The sequence below is a fragment of the Phycodurus eques genome, chromosome 5, assembly GCF_024500275.1.
Source record: "Phycodurus eques isolate BA_2022a chromosome 5, UOR_Pequ_1.1, whole genome shotgun sequence".
Classification (NCBI taxonomy): domain Eukaryota; kingdom Metazoa; phylum Chordata; class Actinopteri; order Syngnathiformes; family Syngnathidae; genus Phycodurus; species Phycodurus eques.
In genome coordinates, this window is record NC_084529.1 from 9,872,915 (window position 1) to 9,887,730 (window position 14,816).

At 40.3% G+C, this 14,816-nt stretch overlaps 1 protein-coding gene across 1 annotated transcript in view; it reads left to right on the forward strand.

Moving 5' to 3' along the window:
• cmip (c-Maf inducing protein) overlaps positions 1 to 14,816 on the forward strand; it is a 75,054-nt gene that overhangs the window by 53,492 nt on the left and 6,746 nt on the right. Inside the window, exons 12-18 of the mRNA XM_061677441.1 lie at positions 3,161 to 3,187; positions 3,270 to 3,318; positions 3,394 to 3,501; positions 3,598 to 3,714; positions 7,752 to 7,892; positions 10,371 to 10,418; positions 10,519 to 10,665. Coding sequence (XP_061533425.1) covers positions 3,161 to 3,187; positions 3,270 to 3,318; positions 3,394 to 3,501; positions 3,598 to 3,714; positions 7,752 to 7,892; positions 10,371 to 10,418; positions 10,519 to 10,665 — 637 coding nt within the window. The remainder of the gene's footprint in view (positions 1 to 3,160; positions 3,188 to 3,269; positions 3,319 to 3,393; positions 3,502 to 3,597; positions 3,715 to 7,751; positions 7,893 to 10,370; positions 10,419 to 10,518; positions 10,666 to 14,816) is intronic.

A 14,816-nucleotide genomic window follows, 5' to 3' on the forward strand; every position in this document is an offset into this window, starting at 1 on the left:
TCTTAATTCCATCTTGAAGAAACTGTGGCAAAAAGGAGTGCACTACTTGGTGGCAATCAGTATTCATGGTCACATGGTGAGCTGGAGCCTATCCAAGCTGACTTGCAGGGTACACCCTGGAGTGAATGGCAATCACAGAGCTTATCTAGACAGACAACCATTCGTACTTGCATTAGCAACTATTGGCCATTTAGAGTATTTAATCAACCTAACATGCTTGTTTTTGAAATGTGGGTTGAAACCGAAGTCTCCAGAGAAAAGCCATGCAAGCACAAGTAGAACATGCAAACTCCATCTATGCCTTAACGTTTAGCCATCTAAAATTAATTTTAAAAATATGTCAATTGATTAATGGGTTTAAAATTCCCCACAGTTGATCAAAGACATGTATTCAAATGCCTAGTAGGTTGTGCTGTCAGAAATGAAGTGCAGTTTAGCACTTTTACTAGGGCTGGGCAATATGGCCGTAAAAGAAAATCAGTTTTTTTTTCCATCAAAATACAATTTATGATTTTAATCAAATTACCCCCCTTCTCTTATATATAAAAAAAAGGCAAATGACAAAGACATATTGTTGTTTACCCTTATGGGATGTACTTTATTTCTTCTGACACCAAACAAGCTTTGAAACAGTTTTTTCCAGGAAGGTTTTTTTCGATTAACTTGCATCAACTTACCAGAAATAAAAGTGAAAAATATAGTAAATGAAGTAAGTCCCGTTGTATGTAAACACGATCCTTCATGATATTACACTTTAAATGTTCAACAAATTAACGTCATAAAAAAAGCTCCTTTGGTTCCAGTCTCCGGCCCAAACACAATTATAGACTGTTACCAACAACACAGCCCATCTTTATAACACTTTCTAATGAGTCTTTAGCTTTAGGTATCATTGTACCTTGGGAAATTGACACCATTGGTTCCTTCGTGGACATGGATGCTGACGTGCAGTGAAGTCCCTCAACATGCACCCTGTCCCAGGTGGGCGTTAACTAGAGAGTTTACACGTTGTTCCCCGGAGAGCCTGTTATCATGTGCTTGAAACCAAGCCATTTCTGGAAGCAGCTCATGAGGTGTCTGATTGCGAGGTTCATTAAGCAGTGGAGGAGAGGCAACTTGTTGTCACCAACACTGGGACTCACCTGTAACTCACCTGCACCACTGTTGCTCTGCAGTAACTTCATGCGTCATAAGGAAATGCAACAATACTCCCTAGTAACCTGTAGCTCAGGATACAATTAGTCACATCAATGCACATGCTAACAATAATTATTCTGAAATTAAGCAATTTATTTGAACACGTAATACTTTGTTTTTATTACCTTGCTCTTGTTTTGAAATTCACAGCCCTACATTTATTAAGTAAATGAGAAAACACACAGGTGTGCCCATATGTTTGATTACCCAAGCAGAATTTGTAAGATGTGTACAATTCTTTAAAGAAAACATCAAGGGCCAGGCGAAACACATTTAATTTTATTTTAATAGGATTCAAATTAAACTGTCAAGCAAATCAGAAAAACATTATCATGAAAATAATTTCAAAAAACATAACCATAAAGAAATTAATGATGGTTGTTGTTCAGTCATCATTTGTCATCAGTCGTATTTAAAGAAAAAAAACAATATTTCACAAATGTTGTCTGGGCATGTAAACATATGAGTATATCCATCCATCCATTTTCTTTACCGCTTTACCGTGGGCTGCTGGAGCCTATCCCAGCTATCCTCGGGCGGGAGGCGGGGTACACCATGAACCGGTCGCCAGCCAATCGCAGGACACTTATGAGTATATATATGCAGTCATATGTACCCCTGTCATATTGGAATGGAAGTGTAAGCTACACCTTTTTCATAACCTCTAGGTGGCGGTGGCATACTAGAATGCGTACTAGTAAGTAAATAAAGCAGCATGAACATAAAACCAACCCACCATGTTGCATAGCCTAATACTGTGCAAAGAATAGCTATAGAGCTCTTGAGGTTAAAAATTAATAGGCTTATGTACTTTGCGGCAGAGTAACATTGGATGAACCTTTACATCACATGGGGACTGTTCTACAGTGCATCACTTAATATACTGTATTACAGGATCATGAAACCAATTGATTAAAATATGATTCACAAACAAATACAATTTATAGTATAAATTTGAATATACCTATTCTTTAACATGTATGTTGTATCTCCATATTCCAAACTTTATCCATTTTTAATTTTATTTTCCTGAGTTATTCTAAGATGTAATCCCAGAGAAAATTGCTTTCTTATCTTGAATAAATAAAATTGTCTTGTTTATACAAGAACGAATATTGTAATAACCAGTTGAACACTCCCCCTAACATTGTCTTGACTGGTTCCTCCGAGATAAAATAAAAACGAAGAGCTGTGTCATCAGCAGCTATATCAGAATCATAATCATCTTTATTTTGCCAAGTATGTCCAAAAAACACACAAGGAATTTGTCTCCGGTAGTTGGACCCTCTCTAGTACAACAATAGACAGTCAATTGACAAAGAATACTTTTGAGACATAAAGACATTGAGAAAAACACTGAGGAATAAAAGGTTCCTAGTGATCTGGTAATCCTGGTACTTTTTTTTTTTCCTCTAGTCCTCTAGCTCTTAGACGAGTGTGGATGATCAATATTGCAATAGTCCGCTGGAATGACCATTGTGCAAAAGACTTCAAGGAATGTATGCAGTTTAAAGTGACTAGTAGTGCGATAATCTTGGACAATGTTGATTGTGCAAATGTTGCAGATACTCCTCAGTCAGTGTGCAAATGGGGCAGATGCTATTCTGGCATAGTGGCCAGTATTGGTCAACAACAACAGATATGCAAACTACCACAGTGAGTGCACAAGTAATGTATAATTGGCCCGACAGAAATGTGACAACAAACTCAAGACAAAGAACTGGCGACATGTTGCAATGGAATTGTAGGGTAGCTGTTTAAGAAGTTGATGGAAAGAGGGAAGAAGCTGTTGGAATGTCTGCTAGTTTGAGTTGGCATTGTTCAGTAGCGCCTACCTGTGGGAAGGAGCTGTGCAGCTCGAACCAAATATAATGCAGTAAGATCAAGAGAAAGCAATGAAAATAATTCTAAATATTTAACGTTTCCATTAAGATACTGACAATTCATTTGTCCTCTTCTGCAGGGCCCTTGCACATGCCAAATTCACAAAGTAAGTACCACATACAACATGACTGGATATTAAAATATTGATTTCAGTTTACCAATTTTGTTGCATCTCCCTGACTGAATAGGGAACTGAAATATGTCATTCAGAGGTTTGCAGAGGATCCAAGGCAGGAGGTGAGTTTGTTCAAACCGGTGTTAACCCTCTCAATGCTCCAGAGAACACTTCTGAACGATTCCTTTGTACCCTAGGTCCATTCCTGCCTACTCAGTGTGCGTTCAGGAAAAGATGGCTGGTTTCAACTCTATAGTCCAGGAGGGGTGGCCTGTGATGATGATGGAGAACTGTTTGCCAGTATGGTGGGTCTGCATCCTCTTAATAACACTCTTAGCCTTAGTTGACTGACTGTGATTGGTAATAACGTCCCCATTCCTCCTCCTCTTCTTCTATGCCAGGTTCATATCCTGATGGGATCCTGTTATAAGACCAAGAAGTTCCTCCTCTCTTTGGCTGAGAACAAGCTTGGCCCCTGCATGCTATTGGCCTTGCGTGGGAACCAGACAATGGTGGAGGTATGTCATTGTTTATATACTGTACGATTCTAAATACAGTATTCACAAGGTACATGGTTATCTTTTGATCACCTTTTACAGTGGTGACGCAAGGGCCAACCAAGATCCCATTATATATTTTGGTGATCAGGATAAAAGTTCATATAAAGGATTTTATTCCCCTTCCTTTCCACTGCTGTGATCCACTTGAGAGAAAATGAGACAACGGACTCAACAACTGGGCATGTTGCAATAAATCAAAACAAAACAAAAAACTACTGGTTTGGAAGAGTTGTTTCAAAACAAGTCAGAATGACATCTTGAGGATTGTTTTGCTTTGCCTCAGAGGTCTGCACTCTATTGATTGCCATTGTAGTGAATTTGTTCCTCAATTTTGCAACAATTTAGATTCAAAAATCTATTTACACAATTAAATGCTTGCCGGTTGACCCAATTACAAATAAAAACAGGATCTATTCACTACAATTAACTTCTCCCTCTGCTTGCAAACTAGTACCCTGACAGTAGAGTTAGTAAGAAGTCAGGAGGATGGCTTGAACTCACAATTTCTTTGTGGATTTCCTCGTGCAAGCCAACATTATCCAGCTACAGAGTGAGAATGGCCCTTTTTTCCCTGGTTAAGAGAAATGTAAGGGTTCAAGTTTTCCTGTAAGATATTAAGATATGCAATGAATTAAAAAAAAGCACAATATAAGACACGATAAATATGACATCAACAACTTTTGAGTGTATTCTTAGTTGTCCAGCATTGGTTTTTGTCTCTGTGATCTCCTCACATTTAATGATAATGAATAATAATGAGCTAGAAATATTGCTGGTGACTAGTTGGAATGGGTAGTTTAAGTGCTTAATTATTGTTTAGCTGTTTAACTTGTTGTCAAGGCATTTTTTATTTGAGTGTTGTTTTTGGTAAGAGTAGCTTTATTTTTTGTTTATTTTACCAGTGTGGAAATAATTTTTTTGCCAATAGTTCATAGTAATTGAAATTGGTTGGAAATCAGAAATGATGTGTATTTATGAATGCAGCGAGCTGCTGTTGCCTTCTTTCTAATACATCAGAGAAACTCTTAGAAACCCCCCAATACCTTACATATATGATGAGCCTTGTGGCTATAATCGCAAGAGGGATGTTGTCAGAGGAATCTGTTTGGATGCTTAGTAGGTGAGATTATGTCATGGCATCGCTGTCACCATAACTGCATCCGATTTTCTTTACATTATTTCAACTCATTATGCATGCAGAAGTCAATTTGTTCAGAACCAATTGATTTATGGGCAGCCACCTTGTGGCTGTGATGGATATCAGGAAGACACCAGTTTGGACCCTCACTGCCTGATTTACTTAAGGTTTGAGCGTGCAAAAACGTGCGCAAACTTTATTGCACAAACTTGAAAGCGCATGCAAACAGATGTAGAAGATGATCGACTAACCAACCGGAACCAGGATTACGTCTGCCAAATGCGCTAAAATGCCGTGCAGTTTATTTGGTAGTAGTAGAATAAAAAAATAGATTAATTTAGAGTACGCAATGTGATTTGTTAAAGTTGAGACCAATTGCATTGGCTTCTTTTGCATCTTTAAATAGCATGTCTGAAAGGCAGGTGCAAACCACCATGCAAAGTGGTGCCAGTAGAGCGCATGCAAAATGAAAGGCGGTGGAGAGAACCTTTCTGCTAGTGTAAACATTTTTGAAATGCCCAAAGTAAAAGTGTGATGGATGTGACCATATAGATCGGGGGTCGGCAACCCGCGGCTCTCGTGCCTAATGCGGCTCTTTAGCGCCGCCCTAGTGGCTCCTGGAGCTTTTTGAAAAATGTATGAAAATGGAAAAAAGATGGGGGAGAAAAATATATTTTTTGTTTTAATGTGGTTTCTGTAGGACGACAAACATGACACAAACATTCCTAACGTTTTCCAATGCTGTAAAAATGTGTGGGATAAATAGGAGAACAGAGGATTCAACAGTTCTTCGACCGAATCATTTGCTTTCATTGCCGACGCTGAAGGTTTGCCTGCATGTCTGCTTTCCAATGAGAAGTTGTCAAATAACAAAAAGAGTCATGTGGAAAGACATTTCCAGGGAAGGCATGCTAGCTGTCCTTGTTGAACACATTCCCAGGAGTAAATCAAGCTGACCTCCAAATGAAATGGCTGATATAGCTGACAAAGATTTATGGGTGTCCAAATTCAAAAGTCTGACAGCCGAGCTTGAAAATGTCACTCGCCAGAAAGCCCAGCTTGCCCAAAGCCACGAATGGAGCGATATTCTCAAACATGAACATCCAAATACCGCAACTGCCTCACAGATGAGATCTTGCAGTCACGTGTCAAGATTAAAGTTACATCTTACATGCCCGATGTTGAGAAACTGTCCAGTGATGTCCGAAAACAGAAGTCACATTAAACGTGTAAGAACACAATTCTGTCATAGGCACATATTTAGCAACAAAGTGTCTATTTTTATCAAGTGGTTTCTGATTTTTGACAGTATATATTTGGAATGACACATAGGGATATTATTGTGTTTTTTTGCTCAGGTCCGAGGATGGCTGCGTTGTATTGTGCGTGTCAAAAGAGAAGAGGATGCTATTTTTACTTTGTGCTGACTTACTTAGCATTTGTAGAACACTAAAGAGAAGAGGATAATGCACAGAAAACAAACTTAAACTGTATTATTTAAATTTTATGTACTTTACCGTTTTAAAAGGCTGCTGTTTTATTTTTAGAATTGCAGGTTGCGTTTTATTACACTCTGTCTGTTGCCCAGATAAGGGGGAAAGAAAGGAGGATTGTTTGTATTATTGAGGATTGATTTTATTACCTTTTTTTTTTTTGAATCCTCAAAATAAAAGTGACATAAAAAATCTGTTTTCTGTATCATATTTCTATAATTTCATCAATGCAACGAAATATAACACACCAATAATGGAAGTTAAACTTAAAACACCATCGTACAGCAGAGTAGTCACGTGGTGCTTCATTCTCTCCAGGATGCGTTGCAGGAAAAATAAACAATCATGAATGCTCATTATTCATTTGGATAGTAGGCTAATATAGACACTTACAGCATGTGTTGCCTTCATTATAAGCCTTATAAAGGCTTTTATATTTTTGCGGCTCCAGACAGATTTGTTTGTGGTTTTTCTTTGGTCAAATATGGCTCTTTCACGGTGGCCGACTGGTTAGAGCGTCTGCCTCACAGTTCTGAGGACCGGGGCTCTGCCTGTGTGGAGTTTGCATGTTCTCCCCGTGCCGGCGTGGGTTTTCTCCGGGCACTCTGGTTTCCTCCCACATCCCAAAAACATGCATGGTAGGTTGATTGAAGACTCTAAATTGCCCATAGGTGTGAATGTGAGTGCGAATGGTTGTTTTTTTATATGTGTCCTGCGATTGGCTGGCGACCAGTTCAGGGTGTACGCCGCCTCCTGCCCGATGATAGCTGGGATAGGCTCCAGCACTCCCGTGACCCTTGTGAGGATAAGCGGCTCAGGAAATGGATGGATGGCTGGCTCTTTCAGGCAGCACGGTGGTTGACTGTTTAGCACATCTGCCTCACAGTTCTGAGGACCGGGGTTCAAATCCCGACCCCGCCTGTGTGGAGTTTGCATCTTCTCCCCGTGGCTGCGTGGGTTTTCTCCGGGCACTCCGGTTTCCTCCCACATCCCAAAAACATGCATGGTAGGTTGATTGATGACTCTAAGTTGCCCATTGGTGTGAATGTGTGCACAAATGGTTTTTTGCTTAGATGTGCCCTGCGATAGGCTGGCGACCAGTTCAGGGTTTACCCCGCCTCTCGCCCGAAGATAGCTGGGATAGTCTCCAGCAGCCTGTGACCCTAGTGAGGATAAGCGGTACGGAAAATGGATGGATGGATGGCTCTTTCAACATTTTGGGTTGTCGACCCCTGATATAGATGAACAAATTAACACAACCACATTGCTCCAACAATTTTTTCACTTCCATTAACAGTTCGACCATGGTGGAGGTCTGCACTAGTGACCAAATTCTAGTAAATCATTTCATTGTGTGTGCCCAGATTCTGTGTCTAATGTTGGAGTACAACATCATAGAGAACAAGGACACCCAGCTGCAGATCATCTCCACCCTGGAGAGCACCCAGGTGGGCCGCCGCATGTACGAACAGCTCTGCGACCGACAGCGAGAACTTAAAGAACTGGTGAGTTACTATTGCTTATGCATATAAAGACACACATCAGAATCAGAATCAGAATCATCTTTATTTGCCAAGTATGTCCAAAACACACAAGGAATTTGTCTCCGGTAGTTGGAGCCGCTCTAGTACAACAGACAGTCAAGCTTTGCAAGCTTTGCTAAGCTTTGATTCGAGGTTCTTTATGACCAGTATCAATATCAAACCTATGAACTAAAAGGCAATGTGTGTGGAACTAACCCAATTGACTTATTATTCATTAATTAATGTTTCAACTAAAACTTAAATAGGTAAAGTTAAATAGTTATTTGGGACTGTTTCATCACGTCAAATGATTTATAACTGTGCTTTCTGTTTTAAGCTTGTAGCCTTTTATTTTGAAGGGTATGCGCCGGAACTCAACATTAACACGGCACCGGTGATTTAAAAAAATATATATTTTTTTTAATGGATGGAACCGAATGCTATAAAATGTTGATTCCTTTCCCTACCCACCGATGAGGCACAAGGTTAGACTTTGTGATACTGTGAGACAATGTTTATGTGAATTTTGTCCCAAGTCGTTGTGATGTAAAGTTGCTTCGGTGAAGTTTTAGCTCAATGTTAATGTTTTTTTTTTTTTTTTACGTTGGTTTGAAGGCTAAAATAAACGCTAAAAACCATCAGGGCAAACAACTGTTTATTATCTTGTTAGCTGTCTCAATGTTGGCATAGACGTATTTTATTGTTTCACTCACCCAATTGACTGAGAGTTTACGTCACTGAGCTCCGTTGCTTTGCGAGGCAGCAGTGAACCGGATGGGATTTGCTGCTCATTGCTAGCCCATTGCCAGCCCGACAACGGTTAGAGAAGCTACCAGTGGTCCAGCACGACAGCGTTAGGGCCGTCAGGTTCACAGTTGCTGACTGCACATCGCGGTGCGAGGAGGAGGAGGGAAAAATCTCATCCAGGGCCCATCGTGCGGCTGTGGCCGCTTATGGCGCAGACTTTGGCGGCCACAGAAGCGCATTGTTCCGCTGAATTTCAAAGGAGGAATAATTGTCCTAGCGGCACGGCGTATGTTCATTATGCTGGCTCAGAGGCTTCTTCTTTGCTGCCCGTAAGAGCCAGTGCTACTTGGGTCGGTTGGAATTCTCCTTTCCCTTCATAGGAGCCATGAAAGAAGGCATGTCTTTGACACACTCACAGTATCTGGAAGCTCAATTCCTGACTATTTTGAAACATGATTTCAGATACTTTATGATTTTTTTTCATTATTAATTTACAGGCATTCATTTTCAGACTCCTTTCTGTGGTCTGTCAATTTTACAAGACATGTCTTGGTCTGTTTTATTCTACTTTAAATTAACACACTGTTGGGCCTTTTGGTGCCACGCTGTACTTTTAAACTTCCATCCATCCATTTTCTGAGCCGCTTCTCCTCACTAGGGTCGCGGGCGTGCTGGAGCCTATCCCAGCTGTCATCGGGCAGGAGGCGGGGTACACCCTGAACTGGTTGCCAGCCAATCGCAGGGCACATAGAAACAAACAACCATTTGCACTCACAGTCATGCCTACGGGCAATTTAGAGTCTCCAATTAATGCATGTTTTTGGGATGTGGGAGGAAACCGGAGTGCCCGGAGAAAACCCACGCAGGCACGGGGAGAACATGCAAACTCCACACAGGCGGGGACGGGGATTGAACCCCGCACCTCAGAACTGTGAGGCTGACGCTCTAAGCAGTCGGCCACCGTGCCGCAACTTTTAAACTTCTGAGCTGAAATCTTGGATGCTAGATTCCCAGTGACAAACGCAAGTAAACTAGACTAGAGATGAAGTGATAACATGCAGCAACAGCAAAAAAAAAAGTAAACAATAAACAATAAGAAATAAGTAGTACAATTGTTAAATGCGGTCACTAATGGTGTAGTGGTACACTCACTAATTCAAGTTTTGTCTTCTGCTAAAAGTTGACCACATCCTAAAAGGTCAAAGTTTCACTGACTGACCTTTATTTCTTTTACTGACAATCAGGTGCTTTCATTGAGTGGAGATCTTAATAGATTATTTGTTCTAGTGACTCACCATATCACCCACCCTAAAGGTTCAATGGGATATAATGTACTATTGAAGAGTCTAAAATACCTCACCGGTGATTTTGACACTACTATTTAGTGTAGTAAAACAACTGAGCTGGACTATGCCTTTATATTGTTTGCTCTTCTAAACAGGTGCATGCTTCTGTGCAATTGTAGATTTTGAAGCAAGTCTCAAAAAGTCCAACATTGAGTATATTTTACAAGTTTGTGACTGATTTGTAAATAAACCTTTTTTTATGTCAAACACGACACTTTTTCATACGATACACCCCTTACTCAAGTGTCAACTTCCGTACATGAACATTGAATGCATAAAATTACTCACACACACCATCTGCTGTCCGAAAATGTTCCTGCACGGCGATGTGCATTGACGCCATCTTATTTTCCTGTCTTCTCCTCAGCAAAGAAAAGGAGGCCCCACCCGCCTGACTCTTCCCTCCAAATCCACGGTGAGATAACAGTGATGAGCTACAGATTCTTTCTTCTTCGCCCCTCTCTGTCCTCACCTATCCATTAAGCTCAATTAATATACCTTTTGTTACGTTTTAGGATGCAGACTTGGCTCGCCTGTTGAGTTCGGGTTCTTTTGGGAACTTGGAGAATCTCAGCCTGGCCTTTACCAATGTCACCAGTGCCTGTGCCGAGCAGCTCATCAAGCTGCCTTCGCTCAAACAACTTAACCTGTGGTCCACTCAGGTACACAATTACTACATTAAATCAAACTCATAATGTGTCTTCTTCATAAGGGGTCTTTACAAATACAGTATGTTTAACATCGTTAGTCTTCACATCTCCATTTGCAGAGCCGATCATTAGTGGGCTTTCTCAGCCCCCACCCTAGACTGAAACCTGGCCAACCCATTGGCCACCCATGTCATGTGTGCGTTTTTGTCACTTTTTTCTTGTTTAGAATTATGTTTCTTTGATAAGAGCAATGTTTCTCAAGAACTGCATTTCCCATGCACACTCACACACACGCAAGGTGTGACATTTCATTTTCAATGTTTCCACCTGTACGACGGAATGGATCAATTAATGATACGTCAGTGCGTTTGCCCTACTTGATGTGACCGATCTGTCTCAATGCAAGTAAATGGACTGAACATCATTAAGCGACAACCTACTTGTTGAGTAGTTCGCATGTATTTTATTAACTTTGCTTCGGTGTATTACAGTGACAACACATCATTTTGTTATCATTGCGGGAGTACAAATAAAGGAGAAAGTTAACAGAGCTGCCTTAACTGTAATAAAAAATAATAAAACGGAAGTAGTAAGGAGAAGACAAAAATGTTAATAAGTTACACACAATAAATCGATAATTTAGGGGGAAGTCAGCAACCTGAAGAAAGCCATGCTTTGTTTGATTTAACTCGCACTGAGTGCGTGGTAATTGGATATACAATACAGGTGCAGTATGTGTCCATCCTGCGTAATATTCCATTTAAAACTGGGGAAATACACTTGCTAAAGTGCTCTGAGAGAGGCCAACACCCCAGTGGCAGTCCTAGATCAATTTTACTAAGGGGGCATGGCTGGGGCCAGGGGTTTTGTCAGAGGGGCACAGATGAATGTGTGACGTCATCACAACACAAAACAAAGCAAGCCTGCAGAAGTAGCCTATTATAATACATGTTATTTATAGACTGGATTGTTGAAATGTTGTATATTCCTCTCCATTGCTTTTTGTATATAGTTGAAAATGAAGCGAGAAAGGAGATTATGTCCGATTTCTCTTCCTTAAAATTGAATAACAATGAGGCAGAGAGTGAGACAGAGCCAGATGATGGTGTTGAGAGAGCTGAAGTGAAGCAAGTTGACAGCGCCACAGGGAGACAGCCAGAGGACTTGAGAGACTGTTTTTTCAGAGAGAGGACACAGACAGTTGAAGATCCTGAGAGAGATCCAAGAAGAGTGTGAAACACAGGCAGAGAATATACAGGTACTGGATGTGTATCTACAAGCAATGGACCATCAGGTTTTTGATGTTGGAAAACAAACATTTACCTGCTTTGTGTGTGTGTGTGTGTGTGTGTTACTTTATAAATAAATAATGACACTAAAATTAACATTACATTAATGTTTATTTAACAGGGGTGATACATACTGTGCAACATTGCCTTTAAAATCATCATCCACTGACCAAAGGGTTGGCGCTTCGCATCTCATCTCCCAGGTCGACATTGTAAATGAGAAACTGACACTTGCCTGACCTGATTAAAAAAACGACGTAATTATAATAGGCTAGTTTTTGCGGGTTTGCTTGGTTTTGTGTTGTGGTAAGGTTAACTAAGATTAGCTAAATGTAGTCAACTCTAGCTGATATTAATGCTTGGACTAAGCAGGCTGCTATTATATTTCATAAAGTTTGCCATCAACATTTCTTGACCAGAAGTCTGACCTTTGTTTCTTCCTAGTTCACACTACCTCTCATTGGGTGGATGCCGATAACGTTTATCTTTTAGCCTATATTAACAAAACTTTTCAGGGCATTGAATTGATCGCAACTGGACTGTTCTGTTCGTCTTGGAAGACGTTTCCCATCTCATCCAAGCAGGCTTCATCAGTTCATGCAACGAGGCTTAGTTCAGACACACTAGGCTGACTTGCTGTGGAGAAACAGAACTATTTATCAAGTGTAGGCACACCCCAAATCACAAATGGTATCATTCTTTTGGAATGCAAAACGACAGTCGTTAGGATGCCTGGCAGAGAGGCCACTATCTGTCAAGAACTCATTAGGTGGAAACCCCCTCATTAATATTCCATTCAGTCTCGATGTTTTTGTGTTATTTGTTGGAGGCAGAATTATTGAGTTTTTTTTGGAATGGACGAAAGCACTGTTATGGAATGGTCTTTCCACCTTCACATGGATGGCCTCTCTCGCTTCTCTTTCAAAGCATCTGTCTTCCCTTTCCAGAATATCCACATTTTTGTCCTTAAAAGAGTACTGTTTATCTTGGAGTTGCAGGTAGACAGCTGAGTCTTGACATGACAAGTTTGCGCATCTGTGTTGTGCCATGTGTCTGCTAAGTGGTTGCTTGGTTTCCCCAATGTACTCTATGTATCTGTGCATTCCTCACTGCACTTGACCGCATACACCAGATTGCTCTTCTGGGTATTGGGTGTACGGTCTTTGGTGTGTACCAGCCCTTGTCTCAGGGTGTTATAAGGTTTGAAGTGTACAGGAACGTTGTGTTGGCCACTGTAGCACCAATGCTCACAGCGCGCCGATGTGACCCCCAGATGCATGGGAATGCGGAGCTGAAAGGAATTTTGTCATACCAATTCAGTATCAATTCAGAAATCGTCTGAATCACCTCCGTATCAGTGGGGTGCGCGTTCAACTTTAAAATCAGACATTTTGGGTCATTTTGGATTCCCCTGTAAATCTGGAACAAAGGAAATAATTGTGTATAGCAAGGTTGTTTTTTTTTAATAAACTGTGCCAGGCAGAATTTCTTTTACATGCACTTTACTTTTTCAGTGTTCGTACATAACTGTCTGTGTTATTTACTTTTGTACTCATATGCACAGAAAGTTATCAACATTTTTATTTTCAGTTGTTTTGCTCAAAAATATGAGGTGACATACCACATATGTTCACATGGGCCTGAAAATGTCAGGTAATTATTTGTGTATTTGTACTTGTTACTGAATCGATAAAGAATTTTTATAAATAAATATAATATTTAATAAATATTGACTCCAATCACAACCTAAAGAATCAAAATCGAATTAAATCACAAACTAAAGAATCAAATAGAGAGTTTCTTAACAATACCCAGTCCTATGATATGGTATGGTTCCTTGTTGTGTTCTAAGTTGTTGTGTTCTAAGTAGGCTTGACACGATCAGGATTTTTGGGTTGAAAAAAAACAATAACCGATCCGATTACAAGATGGAGGAATGTGTCTATTAAAATAACCTGTTCATTTACTGTATATACTTAATTGCTCCAAAAAATATTTACAATAAATAATGTATCGTTGTTCATCTGTTCATGTCAGTGAGGCATAGTGACAGACAGAACAAATTAATGGTCTTCTATTAGATGGCAGGAAGTAAATACAGCAATTAATGTATCCACTTTTTGTGACATTTTTGTTTGTTGGTATGCCGTGTGATTTTTCAATTGTAAAATATGTTCCTTGGCTCCATAAAGGTTGGAAATCACTGCTCGAGTCAGATCGTGTATTCTAATAGAAATAACGGGTGCTAACTTACTGTAATTAAATTACTTTATTTTTAATTAAATTACTTCACCCACACTGAAACGTTAGAGCATGATTCGACAGAACGGCGGCATGTTTACGTCCAGCCGTTCGTGGTACCACTAGCTTGCTAGGCTACATAACGTTTTGTTGCCTGCTTGTGAGCCGTATCGTATTCAAAGTACGTGAACATACCTCAAGCAAGCCTTAAACGAACGTCCTCTCCTGTCCTGAGCACCAGTGACCACCAACATACGTTTTTCCCCATTTTGTCCTTAGAATACAGTCGGCGTGCGCCACTCTCGTTGTCGTCGCCACGGTAATGAGTGTATCCGGTCGCATTTGAGTTGACAATATAAAGCCCAATGATCGTAAAAAACGGGATGCGGTGGTTTCGGAATACAAGATTTTATTGCAGTAGTCTGACATAGTGCAATCGTGAAAGAGCAAATTTGTCTTGTAGTCTGATCCGGGCATTACGTGTTGTCTGTCTCAGACGTGTTGTCTGTTCCACACCGCCGTTTTTATTTTTTTAATAACTTTATTGGCCGTCAGATATTTCCAATACTACGTCAAAAGACACGCAACAAGGCTAAAAATAACTAGCTTTTGTATTCAAATATGTGTGCATGA